Below are 14,866 nucleotides of genomic sequence, written 5' to 3'. Positions count from 1 at the left end.
GCTAAAACTCTTAAAAGAAAATGTAGAAGTGGATCTTTGTGATCTTGGATTAGGCAATGATTTCTTGGAATGACATCAAAAGCACAAGGGACAGAAAATTTGACAAATTCGTCTTCATCAAAATTCACAACTTTTGTGCTTCAAAGGTCACCATCAAGAAAATGAAAATACAACCGAGGGAAAAAAAAAAGAAAATCAAAATACAATCCACAGAATGGGAGAAAATATTTGTAAATCATATCTCTGGTGAGGGTCTAGTATCTAGAATATATAAAGAACTCTTACAATTCAATAATATAAAGACAATATAAACCTAATATAAAATATAAAAATGGGCAAAGGATCTGAACATATTTTTCCAAAGAAATATACACACTGCCAATTACATGAAAAGATGCTCAAGATCATTGAACACCAAGGAAATGTGAATGAAAACTACAGTTGGCTTCATACCCTCTAGGATAGCTATACTATAGAAGACAATAATAGGTGTGGGGTGAGAATGTGGAGAAATTGCAACTCTCATACACTGCTGGTAGGAATGTAAAATGAAGCAATTGCTTTGGAAAATAGTCTGACCATTCCTCAAAAGGTTAAGCATAGAACTGCTATAAAACCCAGCAATTCTACACTGGGGTGTATAGTCAAGAGAATTGAAGTCATATATCCACCCCAAAACTTGTGTAAGAATGCTTACAGAGGCATTCCCCATAACAGCTAAAAAGTGGAAACAACCTAAATGTCCATCAACTGATGAAGGGATAAACAAAATACGGTATGTTTATATGATGGAATATTAATCAGTCATAAAAAGGAATGAAGTACAGATTCATGCTATAACATGGATGAACCTAGACAACATTATACTAAGTGAACTAAGACTGTCCTAAAAGACCATGTATTTTATTATTTAAAAATTTTTTTAAATATTTATTTTTGAGAGAGAGAGAGAGAGACAGAGACAGAATGCAAGCAGGTGAGGGGCAGAGAGAAGAGATGCAGAATCTGAAGCAGGCTCCAGGCTCTGAGCTGTCAGCACAGAGCCCAATGCGGGGCTCGAACCCACGAGACATGAGATCATGACCTGAGTTGAAGTCAGATGCTTAACTGACTAAGCCACTCAGGCGACCCAAGACCATGTATTTTATGATTCAATTTGTAGGAAATGTCCACAATAGGCAAATCTATAGAGACAGAAAGTAGATTAATGGGAACTGGGGACAAATGGAGGAGTGACTGCCAATGAGTATAGGGTTTCTTTTTTGGGTGGTGAAAATGTTCTAAAGTTAGGTAGTGGTGATGGTTGCACAGCTCTGTGAATACTAAAAACCATTGAATCGTGCACTAAAGCTGCTATATATGTAAAAACAGAATTAGCTTATTACGTTGAAATGTAAGGTGGGCCTCCATATCCTAGTGAGAAGATTTTTTTTTTTAAGTTTTTGCCAACTGGAATATACTTCAATATGCCTAGCAAGGCAAAGTTTTTCTTCAAAATTGTTCTCAGAGAGGAAGGCAAAGTTGTACAGACCTCATTTTTTAGGACTCCACTCACCATTCCCTACCTCACTCTATGGGACTGAGGGTGTGAGAGCTTAGTGTTTGTTTTTATGACAGTGGGAACAAGGTTCTTCCTCATAAATAATCTTGCCTCCCACTCTGGAGGCTCTCCAAGAGTAGACATCTGTGTTTCTGCCTGCCCAGCACCCACTCTCTTGCTTCTTGCAACTTCATGTGGATTTTCCTTCTGTCAGATATTCCCCCCTCGATCTCAGAAGGTCTTTCAGGCTGCCTTCACTTCCAGGGCCAAAAAGTGGACCTGTGAGCCAATCTGTCCAATCAGATGCCCTTCTTTGGGAATTGAATCGACAGTTGGTCTGACTCAAGGAAAATGCCAGTGATTTGCCCCACTGAGATGCCCTGGGAAACTATTCCATGGTTCCTACTCCCTGGAGTCAGGGGTCTACCCTGGTCCTGCTTTTTTCTTCAGATGTTTCGTGCACTCAAGAACCCTAACTTGATCTTTTGCACAAGGACTGACAAATTCCATATTACTGTTTTGGTTCTCCCATGGCAGGGGCAGGGTTCCTCAGGATTGTGCAGACAATGAAGGAGGAAGACTCCTAAATTATGAGGAGTTGTGATCTAGAAACCACTACTTGTGTTGGAACATCTTTTTTCTGGTTCTTTCTTGATGACCACTTGCTTTAATATTTTAATTGAAGCTCAAACATTAATTGAACTTTAACTATGTCAAGGCACTTTGTTAGTTGAGAGAATACAAAGATGAACAGAATGATATCCCAACTCTGTTGGGTGGTGGGGGTATAGAGGAATGCTCTCTGAATTCTAAGAGGATCAGAGAGATCAGAAAAGAGGGTATTTAAGCTTGGCTACAGGTAGAGAAATTTCTCTGACCCACAGGGCAAGTATCCTTTATGATGGGGTATTGAAATCAGAGAATCATAGACCTGTGAAGTCTGGGGGCTGACAAGGACCTTATTGATTATCCAGTCCTACATTTTCTACATGAAGAAATCCATATTCTGAGGAATAAAATGATTTGACTGAGCCAATTTGGGCTTAGGACTTCTCCTCTGACTCCTATTCTAGTTCTCACTAGTTCTTGGGCGCATGGTTGACCTTGGCTGGCTCCTCCAGGTTTTGGGGGACTTGGGGAGGAGGAAAGGCAATATTTAGGACTTCATAAATGGTTGCCTAGGGAAACATGTTTTCCAAGGCCACTCAAGAAATCAGTGGGGAATTGGGGCAGATTCCAGTCGTTCTTGTCACATTGCTTTCTTCCTTAGGTTCCCCCTCCCCCCCGCCCCCCCCCCCCCCCCATGAAATGGGGACTTGGCAGAGGGAACTGGCACCAGGGTCTGCACTGTACTGAGTTTGAGAGTGTATGTTCCCACCCTTCTCCATCCTCCTGAAATCCTTGAAGCAAGTCAACAACTCAAGGGCTTGGTGAAATGACTTTTGTCATTGCCGTGCTCTATTTCTTCTCAGTGACCTGGTCAGCTGGGGTGGAAGAACCTTTGATTATTTTACCTATAAGGGTCAGGATATCAGCCAAATACCCAACAGGGAGTATGAGGAGGAAATCAATTCAGACATCAGGCCTGGGTGTTCCCCAGTGCTGACAATGGTTTACCTTAGCCAGCAACTTGTTCTGGGCAGGAAGGGCCCCAGTGTAAATAGCATGCTTTGCTGGTTCTAGGGAAAGAGAAAACCCGAATACGGTTCTTTGGGTGGAGGAAGGGATGGAGTGTCCTTCTAATCCATATTTTTCAGCCATGGAGTAGTTTCATCCACATTCATGGTTTTTATCATGATGTGGGCCCTGATGGCCCACTAAGTCCTGACCTCTCCACTGTGGGAGTCCCGCAGGCCCTACCCTAATAGAAATGATCAATGTAACCAATACTTCTAGAGAACTTCCCATGTAACAAGAACTGCTAGATTCTACAGCCCATACATAAATAAGATGTAATCCCTGTCTGCAAAGAACTACAGACAAATTTAAGCCTCACAAGTTTAATAGAATGTGGTCAGTGATAAGCCCTGGATGTTGTCAAAGCATCTGGGATTCAGGAAGGCTTCATAGAGGACACTCATACCAACGAGTTAGCCAGCAAAGAAAGCCACAAACCTCACAGGCAAGGGAACCACATGAAAAAAGGTGTGGAATCTGGGTGTGAGGAAAACCGCAGGCAGTAGACAGTGGTAGTAGAGCACGAAGAGGGAGATGGAAAGTGCGGGGAGATAAGGTAGGGGTGTGAGATGGGGGAGGTAAGTTATGGGAAAGAGCAGTCTTTTTTTCTGAGCAGGGAAGCAGGATGTGCCTAGGAGATTTGCATTTTAGACAGAACACTTCAGTGTGGATTTGGGGAGAAGGAGCCAGGATTGAGGGCAGGGAACCAACTAGAAGAGATGATGAGTGCCCCATGCAGGGTATTCATGATGAGAGGGGGCACGGACTGGAGAAAGAGACAAGAGGTGGGTGATGACAGACCTATGGTGGGTTCTAGGGAAAGAGAAGATCTCGAACACAGTTCTTTGGGTGGAGGAAGGGATGGAGTGTCTTTCTAATCCATATTTCTCAGCCATGGAGTAGTTTCATCCACATTCATGGTTCGCAGGTTTCTGACTTGGTGCCTGGGGGGATAATAGGGCTGTGAACTGAGGTAAGAAATACAGGGAAGGGAAACAAGTCTGGAAAATTAATGTGGATGATGGCTAACATTTATTAATCACTTATATGGACCAGGCATCATGCCAAGAGTTTTTCCAGTATTTTCTCCTAACTATGAAGTAGATATTGTTCTTGATTTACAGATGAGGAAAATGAAAATTTGAGATGATGAATAGTTTGACTAGATCTGCACAGCTGGTAGACTGGTGGAAAGAATTTCCAGGGCCAATGCTTCTAATGACCAGGCTTTGTATGTGTGTATATGAAGAGTCTGAGGAGCCCGTGGGACACCCACAGTGGGCAGATCTGAGATTTGGGGGGAGGACCATCAGGGCCCTAGGGGACCCTTAGGTTAAAGAAGGGAGCAGGGGATAGGGGGCCCACAGATAAGGAAAGAATGAAAGTCCCCTGTGATTTTTACATTTGAAGACATGGTTATATCATCCGGGCAACAGATAACTGGGCAATCACGAATGTGTAGTGGCATCAAATAAAAAGATCCACCAAGTTAAGCTGACATATTAATTACAGCAGTTCCTGTGTTGCATAGTAATTACCCTAAACAGTACGCATTTCACATAAATAGCAGTAATTAGTATAGCACAAGTTTCCCAAACTGTGTCCTGTGGAATAGTAGTTCCTGGAGACGTTAATAAACGTTTGGATGAAAAAGGGCTTAGGAGTAAGGTAAGTTTACGAAATGCTGGTATAATTCAGATAGAAAACCAAACCCTTGGTTTACAGTTTTTTCTTTTCTCGGTTAGGAGGCAGGATAGCGGAAGGCTAAGAGTATAGGCCCTGGGAACAGACAGCCTGGGGCTGAATCCTGCACTGACAAAAGCTGGGTAACCTTGGGCAAGTTACTGAACTTCTCTAAGGGGTAGTTTCTGCGTCTGTGCAGAAAGATGGTAATACAAATTCACTGTAATTGTTTCAGATTTAAATGCAACAACACATTTAAAACACTTAGAATAGAGCCTGGCGCAGAGTGAGGGCTCTATAAATATTAATTATTGTCTATAAACCATACTATTATTAGCAAGTCTCCATGATATCCCACAGAGTCAGTCTTTCTCACACATATTTCACACACACACTGACATTCATATTTCTTAACAGCAAATCACTGGTTCTAACTCTGTGCCCTTACCTCCACCCCACCACAGCCCAGGACCGGGAATGACCAAATGCTTGCCTACTCTACTCTAAGCATTGAGGCCAGGGAGAGGGAGGATTTATATATACATCAGCAGTATGGCCTTGGCAGGGCCACCACTAGTTCAGTTTCCTCTGTGCCCACTTGAAAAAAAAGTACGCATCTTTTGGGTGAACATTGTCTTGTACCAGGGCACGCAGTTTAGCAAGTGAAGTGTAGGCTATATTTTAGCTCTCACTTGCCTTTTAGGCTGAATGTCATTGTACAATGAACAACCTGCACAACCATACATGGCTGTTCTGATCTTTAGACCATAGAAGGGGCTGGAAGCTAATGACCATTGGAGAAGGAGGGTAAGAGTTCTCCTCCCAGTAATCCATGAGATTAGCTCTCCACAAACCTTGAGGTGATAAAGCATCCTTCTTCATCTCCTCCCTCTCTGCCCACATGTGCCCCGCCCCCCATTCATTCACACAGAGGCTGACATCAGAATACCCTGGGTGTGAGGGGATACAGCAGTCCTCGTCTATTTCTCTGAAATACCCAGAGTTTGGGAGATGATAGAACTGTGGCGAGCAGAATGGGAGGGCATGATTTCTAGGTTTTCCCTAACACATAAGTAACATTAAATTATGATGCTCCTCACCAGAGAAGACCAGGGCCAGAGCAAGTCTGACTTCCTGACCATGGTTTGGGACAGTGAAGGGAAAATGGGAATGGGAGCTTCTTAATCCTCACTGTGTGGCCTAAATGCGTAGCTCCCTATACAGAGTCTCACCACCCCTTTAGGTAGATACTTCCTTTGTGAAACAGAAGGGAAGAAAAATGCAGACATTTCCTGTTCTCTGGAGGTGGGTGGGGTAGAGTGGAAGGCAGGCACCCTCCCAATGGGCACATGCATTAAGGCTCACTCCCACAAATAGCCCCTTCAGCCACCAGAGGGGCTGCTGCCTAGAAGCTAAGACCAGGCCTGACTTGCCGGTGATCTGGTGAGGGCTTTGGTTCTCTCCTCTGTAAGGTGAGAAATATGGATGGCCTGAATTTTAAGCTCCTCACATCTCTGCCATACTTTGGTTCGCACGTCTAGGGGGTTCTAGTCACTCCCCCTCCAGTCTAGACTGACTAGAAATGCCTTATTCTCACCTCTATCCCAGGAGCCTGCGCGCCAAAGACCAACCTCCCTTCTCACAACTGTGCTTAGGGTCGGCCTCCATTGCTCTTGGTGATAAAGAGCAGCTGGAGCTCCAGCTGGGAGTTTAGGTCCTGTGGCCTTGAGACTCGGGAACAAAGGCTGAGCTGCGTGGGGAAGGGACTTTTCCTGAATGTAAGGGGAGGCGGAGCCCTTGGGGCTGTTTGTGCCTATACCTCTCTGTGGAGCAGGCTGTTCCTCTTCTTCCTACAGATCTGGGGGGAGGAAAGGGGTCCTGTCTTTTCCTCTGAGGCTGATGACTTCACCTCCTTCCCTTCTTCTTCCTCTGGTTAGGATCTCTACCCCTTCCCCAGCTGTTCCCCGGGTCTGAATCTCCTTCCCTCTCTCTTCCTTTAGTCTTCTTGGGATTGGGGTCTTTATACCCCTCCCTCTGTCTAAGCCTTGCCTCTTTATTCCTTTTTAGGCCTGGCCTCCTAGCCCTGGTAGTAGGGTCTGCATTCTTCTCCTTCTTTCTCTTCTTAAGGCCACATTCCCTCCCCCAACCCTTTCCAGCTCCCCCTCCCTCCGCCCCGAGGCATTGTGGGAGGAAACAAGATGTGGGGCGAGAGAGGCGCGGGGAGAAGCCCGCAGTGCGGGGCCGGGCGGGCGCAGCCAATGGGGAGGGCGGACGGCGGCGCGCGCGGCGGGGGGGCGGGGGCGGGGCGCTATTTCAGTGGGGGCCGCGCGTCGGCCGCGCTCAGCGGCAGAGCGGAGCGGAGCTGTGAGGCGCCAGTGCGGAGCAGGCGGGCGGGTCGGCGGGCGAGAGGCGGAGCGCGGGCGGCCGGGAAGCTCGAAGGGCCGACGGCGACGGCGAGCGCTCGGCCCGGGGCTGCGGGAACCGGAGACCGCGGCGGCGGCGGCTGCTGCCGGAGGAGCCGAGGGGACACCGCCCCTGCCCGCGCCCTGCCTCAGGCCATCGCTGCTCCCCCGGGGCCCCGCAAAGAATAGCCTCCGTGAAGGTGAGCGGTGGGTGCGGGCGTCCCCGGGGCGGCGGCCCGCACCTGTCGCGTGTAGGCCCACGCGTCGGGCCCAGCCCCGAGGCCCGGAGCAGGGCTGGCCTCGGCGTGACGCCCCCGGCGCCCCTCCTTCCCGGGGCTGCGCCACCCCGTGTCCTGGCGACCCCTGGGCGCGGCTGGAGGCCCTGGGCTGCGGAGGTGCGGCTCCCCGCCTCCTCCCCGCCCCCCACCCCTACAGTCTCTGCGCTGCGTGGAGGCCTCTGGTGTTTGGGGCCGAGGGAGAGGGGGTGGAGAGGGCTCGGGCGTGACGCGGCGCCTCCTGCCGCCGCCGCCACCCTCTGGGGCGTCCTTCCTGCAGCGAGGACGCCCAGTCACTCCGGCGCTGCTCCAGGCCGGGCGGGGGAGGGCGGCTGACCGGCCGGGGCGGAGGTGGGGGGAGGATGCTTTCTCCTTCCCCAGGTGCTGGCCTTTGGGGATCGCCGCTCTCTGGAGGATGGCACGGTGGAGGGATAAGCCCCCTTGGAGATCTCAAGGGAGGAAATACAAGCGTTTGTGTGTGTTGGAGGCTGGGGAGGGTAGGGTGGTCCGTCTTTCGGAGGCTTAGCCTTTTCTGTTGCAAAACCGGGGTTAGAGGATGGAGTGCTGTCCTGGAGTGCCCTCTTCGCTTTTCACAGGATCCCCTGGCTCTTGACTGAGGCAGCTGGCCTGGGGCCTTCTGGTCATTCTTCTGTCTGAAGGCCCAGGTCCCCTTTTTTTTTCTCAGGAGGGAGGGGTTAGGCCGGGCACCTCCCTGTCCTTTTCTCATTGGCACCTTGGACAGGGCAGGTTGGGGCTAGGCCTCCCCTCTCAGACGCCTGGGGGGCCAGGGGTGAAGAATCGTAGCATTGTAGTCACAAGACCCAACGTTATGTAACTGCAGGCTCTCTCCTACTAGAGAGTAAGGTGGCTTTTAATTATTGTGACAAAGTTGTTCCTTTGGACTTTGGTGATGAGGCAGTGGAGCAGGTGAGTTTGCTGGGAAAACCGGTGCCAATTTCATGCTTTAACTTCGCAGTCTCTAACCAGGCCCCACCCCCACCCTCGCGTTTGTAAACAGTGCCCCCTTCTGAGTGGTAACCTGGCATAGGGTACCAGGTGACACTAGTTTTCTTCAAATATAAAGAGCCTTATAGTATCAGAACATTCTTCCTCTGCTGCTGTTGTATATCTGCTCAAACTCCTTGAAGTTGCCCCATATCATATTTCAACCACTGGTTTTTAAAATGAAGATGTTGTTTTGCCCAAGGTCATGTAGCTCGTCAGGCCTTGAACAGGGTTCTCCGGACCTTTCCTCAGCACCAGGTGGTGCACACAGACTCCTTGAGGCTCTTTTTCTTTCGGGTGTGGGGCAGAGGATGCTGGTCCACTAACCCTTTGCTCTGCCAGTCTCTGCTGAAGTGGAACCAGCCCTGCTTAGTTTGAAAGTGCCAGACAGAGGTGGCCTTGGGTGCGGTCAAGGGCTGTGTGGCTGGCAGCTGGCATGTATGCTTTCTTTGCATCTGGTGCAGGCTGAAGGAGTAATCATGAGTTCTGCTTTCCCTTTCAGTTCACCCAGCTCACAGGCTAGTGTGGACTCAGAGATCAGGGTGGCCTGATACCATATCAGGGTATCATTCCCATATCAAGGTATCATTCCCAGGGGTCTCTCTTTGAGCGGGCAGCTCCCCCCACCCCCGCCTTAATATCAGACAGGGCTGGAATGACGACATCTTTTGTCCACTGGGTTGGATGACAAAATTCCTCTTGGGGGGGGGTCAGTGTGATGGGACTGTGGTCAAGGACAAGATTGGATTTTGCAGCTCATCTCTGTTCTTGCATCTCACCTCACATGGTATAGACTGCCAGCTGGATCCTGACTAGTTTTATCGGGGTTCCTGTCATTCTAGGAATGGACCATGCAAGGTGTATCCCAGAACTCTGGTTGCTGTAGGATGAATGCCATGGCTTAGATAGCAGAGATATGAAAAAAGACTGTTAATAATTTCTTGCCTTTTGTTAGCTCTATCACTATCACTGGGCATTCACAACCTTTTTCTGTGAAAGACCAGGTAGCAAATATTTTAGGCTTTATAGGCCATGCATTCTCTTGCAACTAACTACTCCATTCTGCCATTGTAGCCTGTTTCTGTAAAACTTTATTTACAGAAACAGATGGTGGGCTGAATCTAGCCGACAGACCCCAGTGTAGACTGTCCTTGTTTGCAGGTGTTCTCATATTAACCTTAATTAATCCTTATAGAGGATAGAGAGCTATCCTCATTGCTAAAATGGAAGTAATGTATGCAGTAAGGCTAAGTGACTTGTCCTTAGACTACAAGACTTCATAGTCAGGACCAGAAGGCAGGCCTACTGATTCCTAGTCCCATCTTGTTTCCACTACGATACCAATGATGCAATAATGGTCATTAAATTAAGGATTTATTGTGTTCAGGTGTTAATGCCACCTAGTTTACCCTTGATAACCCTGAGTCTCCATTTTAAGATGATGGTATGAAAGCACAGAGGTTAAGTAACTTGCCCAAGGACACAGCTAGTAGGTTATAGATACGTTGTAATGTCTTGGCAATTGATGCTTTTGAAAATATCAGAAATAAATTTAAAGTTAGAAAAGCCTCCTTTTACAAATGATTAAAAACTGATGGCTAATTATGTCTTTTTTACTATCTACTTGTATTTCCCAGCCTTGGGAACCATGTCTTTGCTTAAAGCTTAGGACCTCCTTCTCCTAATTAATACCTCGTGTCTTTGTTTTCTGTTGCCCTCACTCTCTGTACTCAGCTCTCCCACTGAGGCTCCACATTCAGCTGCTAATGCTCATTGCTTAGCGCATGGGGCTGTCAGCTTCACCTCTCTGCTTCTTCTGCAGTGTCACGATGTCTGACCGGAAGGCAGTGATCAAGAACGCAGACATGTCTGAGGACATGCAACAGGATGCCGTTGACTGCGCCACGCAGGCTATGGAGAAGTACAACATAGAGAAGGACATTGCTGCCTATATCAAGAAGGTGCGCCCAGAGAGCTGTGCCTTTTAGCCAGGGATGGGGATGGGCAGCTGAGCTGGGGACTTAGGAAAGCAGGTATAACCCATGTAAACAAAACCCAGGAGATTGCAAAGCAGACAAATTAGGGAATGATTCTTACCAAAGCCTTCACCTTAGGAATTCTTAACAGGAACTCTGCCAAAGTGTGTGTGTGTGTGTGTGCGCGTGTGTGTGTGTATAGATAGTTATGTCATAATAGATAATTTATAGATAATTATTGCAAGGCATTGGGGAGAGAAACTTGGGATCAAATATGACCCCATTAATTCAGAAGTATTCAAAATGTAGGTAAGGATATTTGAACAGATAATATAAGATCATACACAAATTTTCAGGGAACTGCATCATTTAAAGTGAGATATCCCTATAATAATCCCTATCATGTGGTGGTTTCTTTTTCTTTTAAAAAGGACACAGGTACTATATCATCTCTTTCTCCTCACCTTCTTAAGAAAAGGGTGGGCTTGAATATATAATATTGGATGAGCAATATGGGCAATAGGTTTAGTCCCTGAAAAATTCCTGAGTGAATGAGTGAATGGATATGGTTAACATGGTGAAGAAGCAGCTGAGCTAGAAGTGAGAAGTGGTACCCAGGGTCTCTGATTTTGTTTAGAATCTATGTCCATTGGTGACATAATCCAGTCTTTGGTATTTTCAACTCTTATATCCCAAAAAGGATGTCTAAGTATAGTGGTATTCTGGTCCATAGAGGTGGTAGGGTATCCTTAAGTTTTCCAGAGTTTTGCTTCTCTATGGAAGTAAAGAGGAAACTCTGGAGTCCCGAGAGACTTTCTGTGTAAGGAGCCAATGGTGCAGACCCAGCAAGGCTGCTGGGGGTGCTAGCTCCTTGCTGAGTGATGGCCTTATCTGTCCTGTACAGGGAATCTGGAATTATGGACTTTGAGGGTCAGGAGAATCCTTAGATTATATCTGTCCCAGGTTCCTTGTTTTGCTGATTGAGAAAGTAAGACCCAGGGAAGTGACTATGACTCTCCTATCTTACACAGAGTAAGAGTCAGCATTAAGTCTGGATTTGGTGATCCATGCCCTTTCTACTGTTCCCTAATACCTCTTGGAGTCCTGTGGTATAGGGGCTGTGAGGAGTCCAAACAAGTTGTATGTTGAGCACCTAGGGGACAGTCCCAGGGTTGGCAGCTTTGCTAGGCCCATGGTGGAGGGCTGCTGCATGGCCCGGTGCATCTACTCAGCCATCTGTTTCCTGCTGCATACATGGAGTGACCGGGAATTGCCTGTCTGATTAGGTCATAAGGATTTCCTAGGTTGCTTTGGTGCTGAACTTGTGCCCTTGAGAGAAGTGAAGGAAATTGCCTTGATCTCATGGCCGATGTCCTTGTTCTGCATCTTACAGCCCACACGGTGTCTGGCACATAGGAATGGGTTTAATGTTGACTTACAAAGAACTGCTTCCTGGTACTCCTGACTTTGGCTGTAGGGTCTTGCTTCTTGGCATTTGGAAATGCTGGTTTAATAATGTGGGAGGCAATGGGTGTCCAGTCAGGGAGGCTCTTCTGTTTTCCACATGCTGCGTGACTCTGGAGTGGTCGTTTATGCCTCTGGCTTCCCTGACTCCTTTCCTAAAGAATCACAGGGTGGGCTATGGAGTAGGGTAGCTAGGAGGAGGGGAGATGATCAGGGTGTAAAGTGCTAGAGAGAAATAACAGAGCCTTTGCGGTGTTCCATTATTAATGAAGGAAGGAGTGTCCTAGCCAGCCTTAACCTGAGCTCCTGAGGTTTGGGGAGCTGAGGCCATGGGCTAGGGGTAGGTGGGGGATGATAACTAAATTAATCAGATTCCTATTCTGATTTCTCATCTTCCAGCTGTCCTAATCACCTTTCTTCTCTCCCTTTTATTCTTCTTTTAGGAATTTGACAAGAAATATAACCCTACCTGGCATTGTATCGTGGGCCGAAATTTTGGCAGCTATGTTACACACGAGACAAAGCACTTCATCTATTTTTACTTGGGTCAAGTTGCAATCCTCCTCTTCAAGTCAGGCTAGGTGGCCACAGTGAAGGTGTCAGTGGCGGCGGCAGCGATGGCAAGCAGGCGGCGTTGCTGGGACTGTTTTGCACTGGGGCCAGCATCAGGATGTCCTCTCCAATGGCTGTGCTACTGCATGGACTGTATACTCGATTTCATGTGTATGTCGCAGTAAACAAAACCAAACTTCTTTCTGTTTAGTTGCCTGGGGAAGAAGGCTGCTTTATGTTTATTTTTCAAGACTTAAAATTTTTTTCTTTGGTTGTATTGCACTAGAAAGTCTCTCCCACTCCTCCCTCTTCTCTTTCTCTCCCTATATAAAATAAAAAGCCCTCCACAAAGTCTGTAAGCCTAGGAGGGCTGGGGAAGGAAATTGGTTTCTGGAGGTGGAAGTAAATGTAGCAGCCTCCTCCTGGCAGCGGATGCTGCTTTGGGAGGGCCAGGGGGCTGCAGGGGGGGCGGCATTAGGATTGGCAGGGAGAGAGGGATAGGAAGGAGGTAGGGGGATTGATCTAGTACCAGGGAGAATATTCCACTGAACTGTGATTTCACGGCTTGGGGCAAAGGGTGGGGTGGGGGGTGGATTCTTTAAGGGGCCCTGAGACGTGTTTGTCTGTGGTGTGTGGGAGTGGGGAGCAGACTTGTCTTGCTGTCTTTGTCAGAAGAGTTTCTAAGTAAGGGCTGTGTCTTTGTGGATTACCTTCTTTTATTCTTCCTGCTGGAGCTCCTGCTAGGAGGATGTTGGAGGTAGGATTAGCTTGATTTTTTTTTCCGATTCATTCTTCTCTCCTTCTGTCTGCTCCCTGCTTAGCCCTTGGTTTTCTCATTCCTCTGGAGTTCTCTTAGAGCAGCCCCTGTTAGTTGGCTGGCAAGGGAATTTCTGGTGACTGTAGTACCTTAGTTAAGTCTTAGCAATCAAACCAAATCAATGTCTCCCTTGATTCTCCTCTGTGTATATGTATGTATGTGTGTGTGTGTGTCTTGGTTTGGGGTAGAGGGGAGGGAGGGGCAGGACAGTGTGGAATCTCTAGGGTGTATGGGTAGATAGGCTGCACAGTTAGTTCTAATTGGGCCTTTATGTTAAAAAATCTCTGGGGCTGAAGATAGTTGTCAACTCCCCAGGCCATCTGGCCCAGACACTGCTTGCTCTATGGCTATCTGCTCCCCAGAAGGCTTTGGGAGGATTATCCATGAGGAGATGGCTATGATGCCATCTGCCCTGGAACTGGTTCTCCATGGAGAGGGAAAGTGACGTTGTGGGTGGTTGCAGCCTCTTGTGGGAGGTAGGGATAGAAGTGATAAAGGGCTGTGAGGACCTTTGGGGGAACTTTGGAGGGGATTAGTCTTGCAGTGGTGAAGCTGGGTATCAGGCGATGGAGCAGGGCCGCTAGTGGCAGGAGATTCCAAGGAGAGTGTGGGGGGAAATCTTGTCTGTTGATCAAACAGGGATGGTGGAGGGAGGGCAGTCATTGCTGACTGAGCTGCTGATTCTTGTAAATCGCATTTAAAACTCTCATGTGTAGGGTTGACACTATGGGAGGGGGGTGGTTGGGATCCAGCTCATTCTTTTTTCTTTTTTTTTCTAAGTCCATCCTTGGGGCTCGTGGGGAGGCAGGAGAATGCCCCCTCCCTAAGCCTTTAGTGTGTGCCGAGTTTTCTTTTTGATGCTGACAGGGGAGGGTGGGTACGGGGATGGTGAGTGAGTTCCCTATATCAAACCCTTCAGTGGGCACAAGATTGAGTGCTTGGTTTTAGGTTTTGTTTTTTTATGATTGTCCAGATCTGTGTTTCCCCCTGCCTTCCCAGACTTGTGTGGCCAGTTGGAAATGTCTGGTTTGTGTTCATCTCTCCCTCATTTCTGGAGCAGGGGCTGAGACCCCACCACATCTTCTATGCTCTGCATCCATGCCTCTTTTGGACATTAAAGGTCGATTGATGCACTTCTGAGCTGTTTGGGTTTTTTTGGGGGGGGGGGGGATGGTGGGTAAAAGGGTTGCCCTGGTGGCAGTGATGCCACATGGGTGGGGGTAGAGGGTATCTAGGGTGGAATAGAATTGGGGCTGAAGAGTTAAGACCAGGCAGAGAGACTGATTGGCCCGAATTAGGTCTTAGTTGTAGGGTCTAGTCTGTGGCCCCTTAATGGCATGGGGCAGGGCAGGGGGAGGACTAACCAGTAGTACTCACCCACAGGGCTTTCTAGGTATCTTGGTGGAGATGGCCAGATGAGCCACTTTTTGGGTCTTTGGTGTAGTAGATGTTGCCTCCCCAGTTTCCAGCCCCAG

At 47.9% G+C, this 14,866-nt stretch overlaps 1 protein-coding gene and 1 long non-coding RNA gene across 4 annotated transcripts in view; one reads left to right on the top strand and one right to left on the bottom strand.

The window, feature by feature from the left end:
• Nucleotides 1-6,491, bottom strand: part of LOC147574240 (uncharacterized) — a 33,625-nt gene extending 27,134 nt beyond the window's left edge. For 2 of the 3 annotated variants that reach the window (XR_015244047.1, XR_015244048.1), the window contains exon 1: nt 5,755-6,480. This is a non-coding gene — a long non-coding RNA (uncharacterized LOC147574240). Of the gene's footprint in view, nt 1-5,754 lie in introns of all 3 variants that reach the window. The other variant, XR_015244046.1, reaches the window with a different exon arrangement.
• A 748-nt stretch (nt 6,492-7,239) lies between these two features.
• On the top strand, nt 7,240-14,524 carry DYNLL2 (dynein light chain LC8-type 2). Its single transcript, XM_025916945.2, has 3 exons — nt 7,240-7,502; nt 10,405-10,543; nt 12,466-14,524. The coding sequence occupies exons 2-3, from the start codon at nt 10,412-10,414 to the stop codon at nt 12,601-12,603; spliced, it is 270 nt and encodes an 89-aa protein (XP_025772730.1). The 5' UTR covers nt 7,240-7,502; nt 10,405-10,411; the 3' UTR covers nt 12,604-14,524.
• The last annotated feature ends 342 nt before the right edge of the window (nt 14,525-14,866 follow it).

The sequence above is a fragment of the Puma concolor genome, chromosome E1 (genome assembly GCF_028749965.1).
Source record: "Puma concolor isolate L17-30 chromosome E1, mPumCon1.1.hap2, whole genome shotgun sequence".
Classification (NCBI taxonomy): Eukaryota; Metazoa; Chordata; class Mammalia; order Carnivora; family Felidae; genus Puma; species Puma concolor.
This window is presented reverse-complemented; position numbering and strand designations above follow the sequence as displayed.

Excerpts from the sequence above, each read along its gene's own strand:
- DYNLL2 (XM_025916945.2), top strand. The coding sequence starts at position 10,412 with ATGTCTGACCGGAAGGCAGTGATCAAGAACGCAGACATGTCTGAGGAC. Across the intron at positions 10,544-12,465 it reads TTGCTGCCTATATCAAGAAG|GAATTTGACAAGAAATATAA; the intron begins GTGCGCCCAGAG and ends TTCTTCTTTTAG.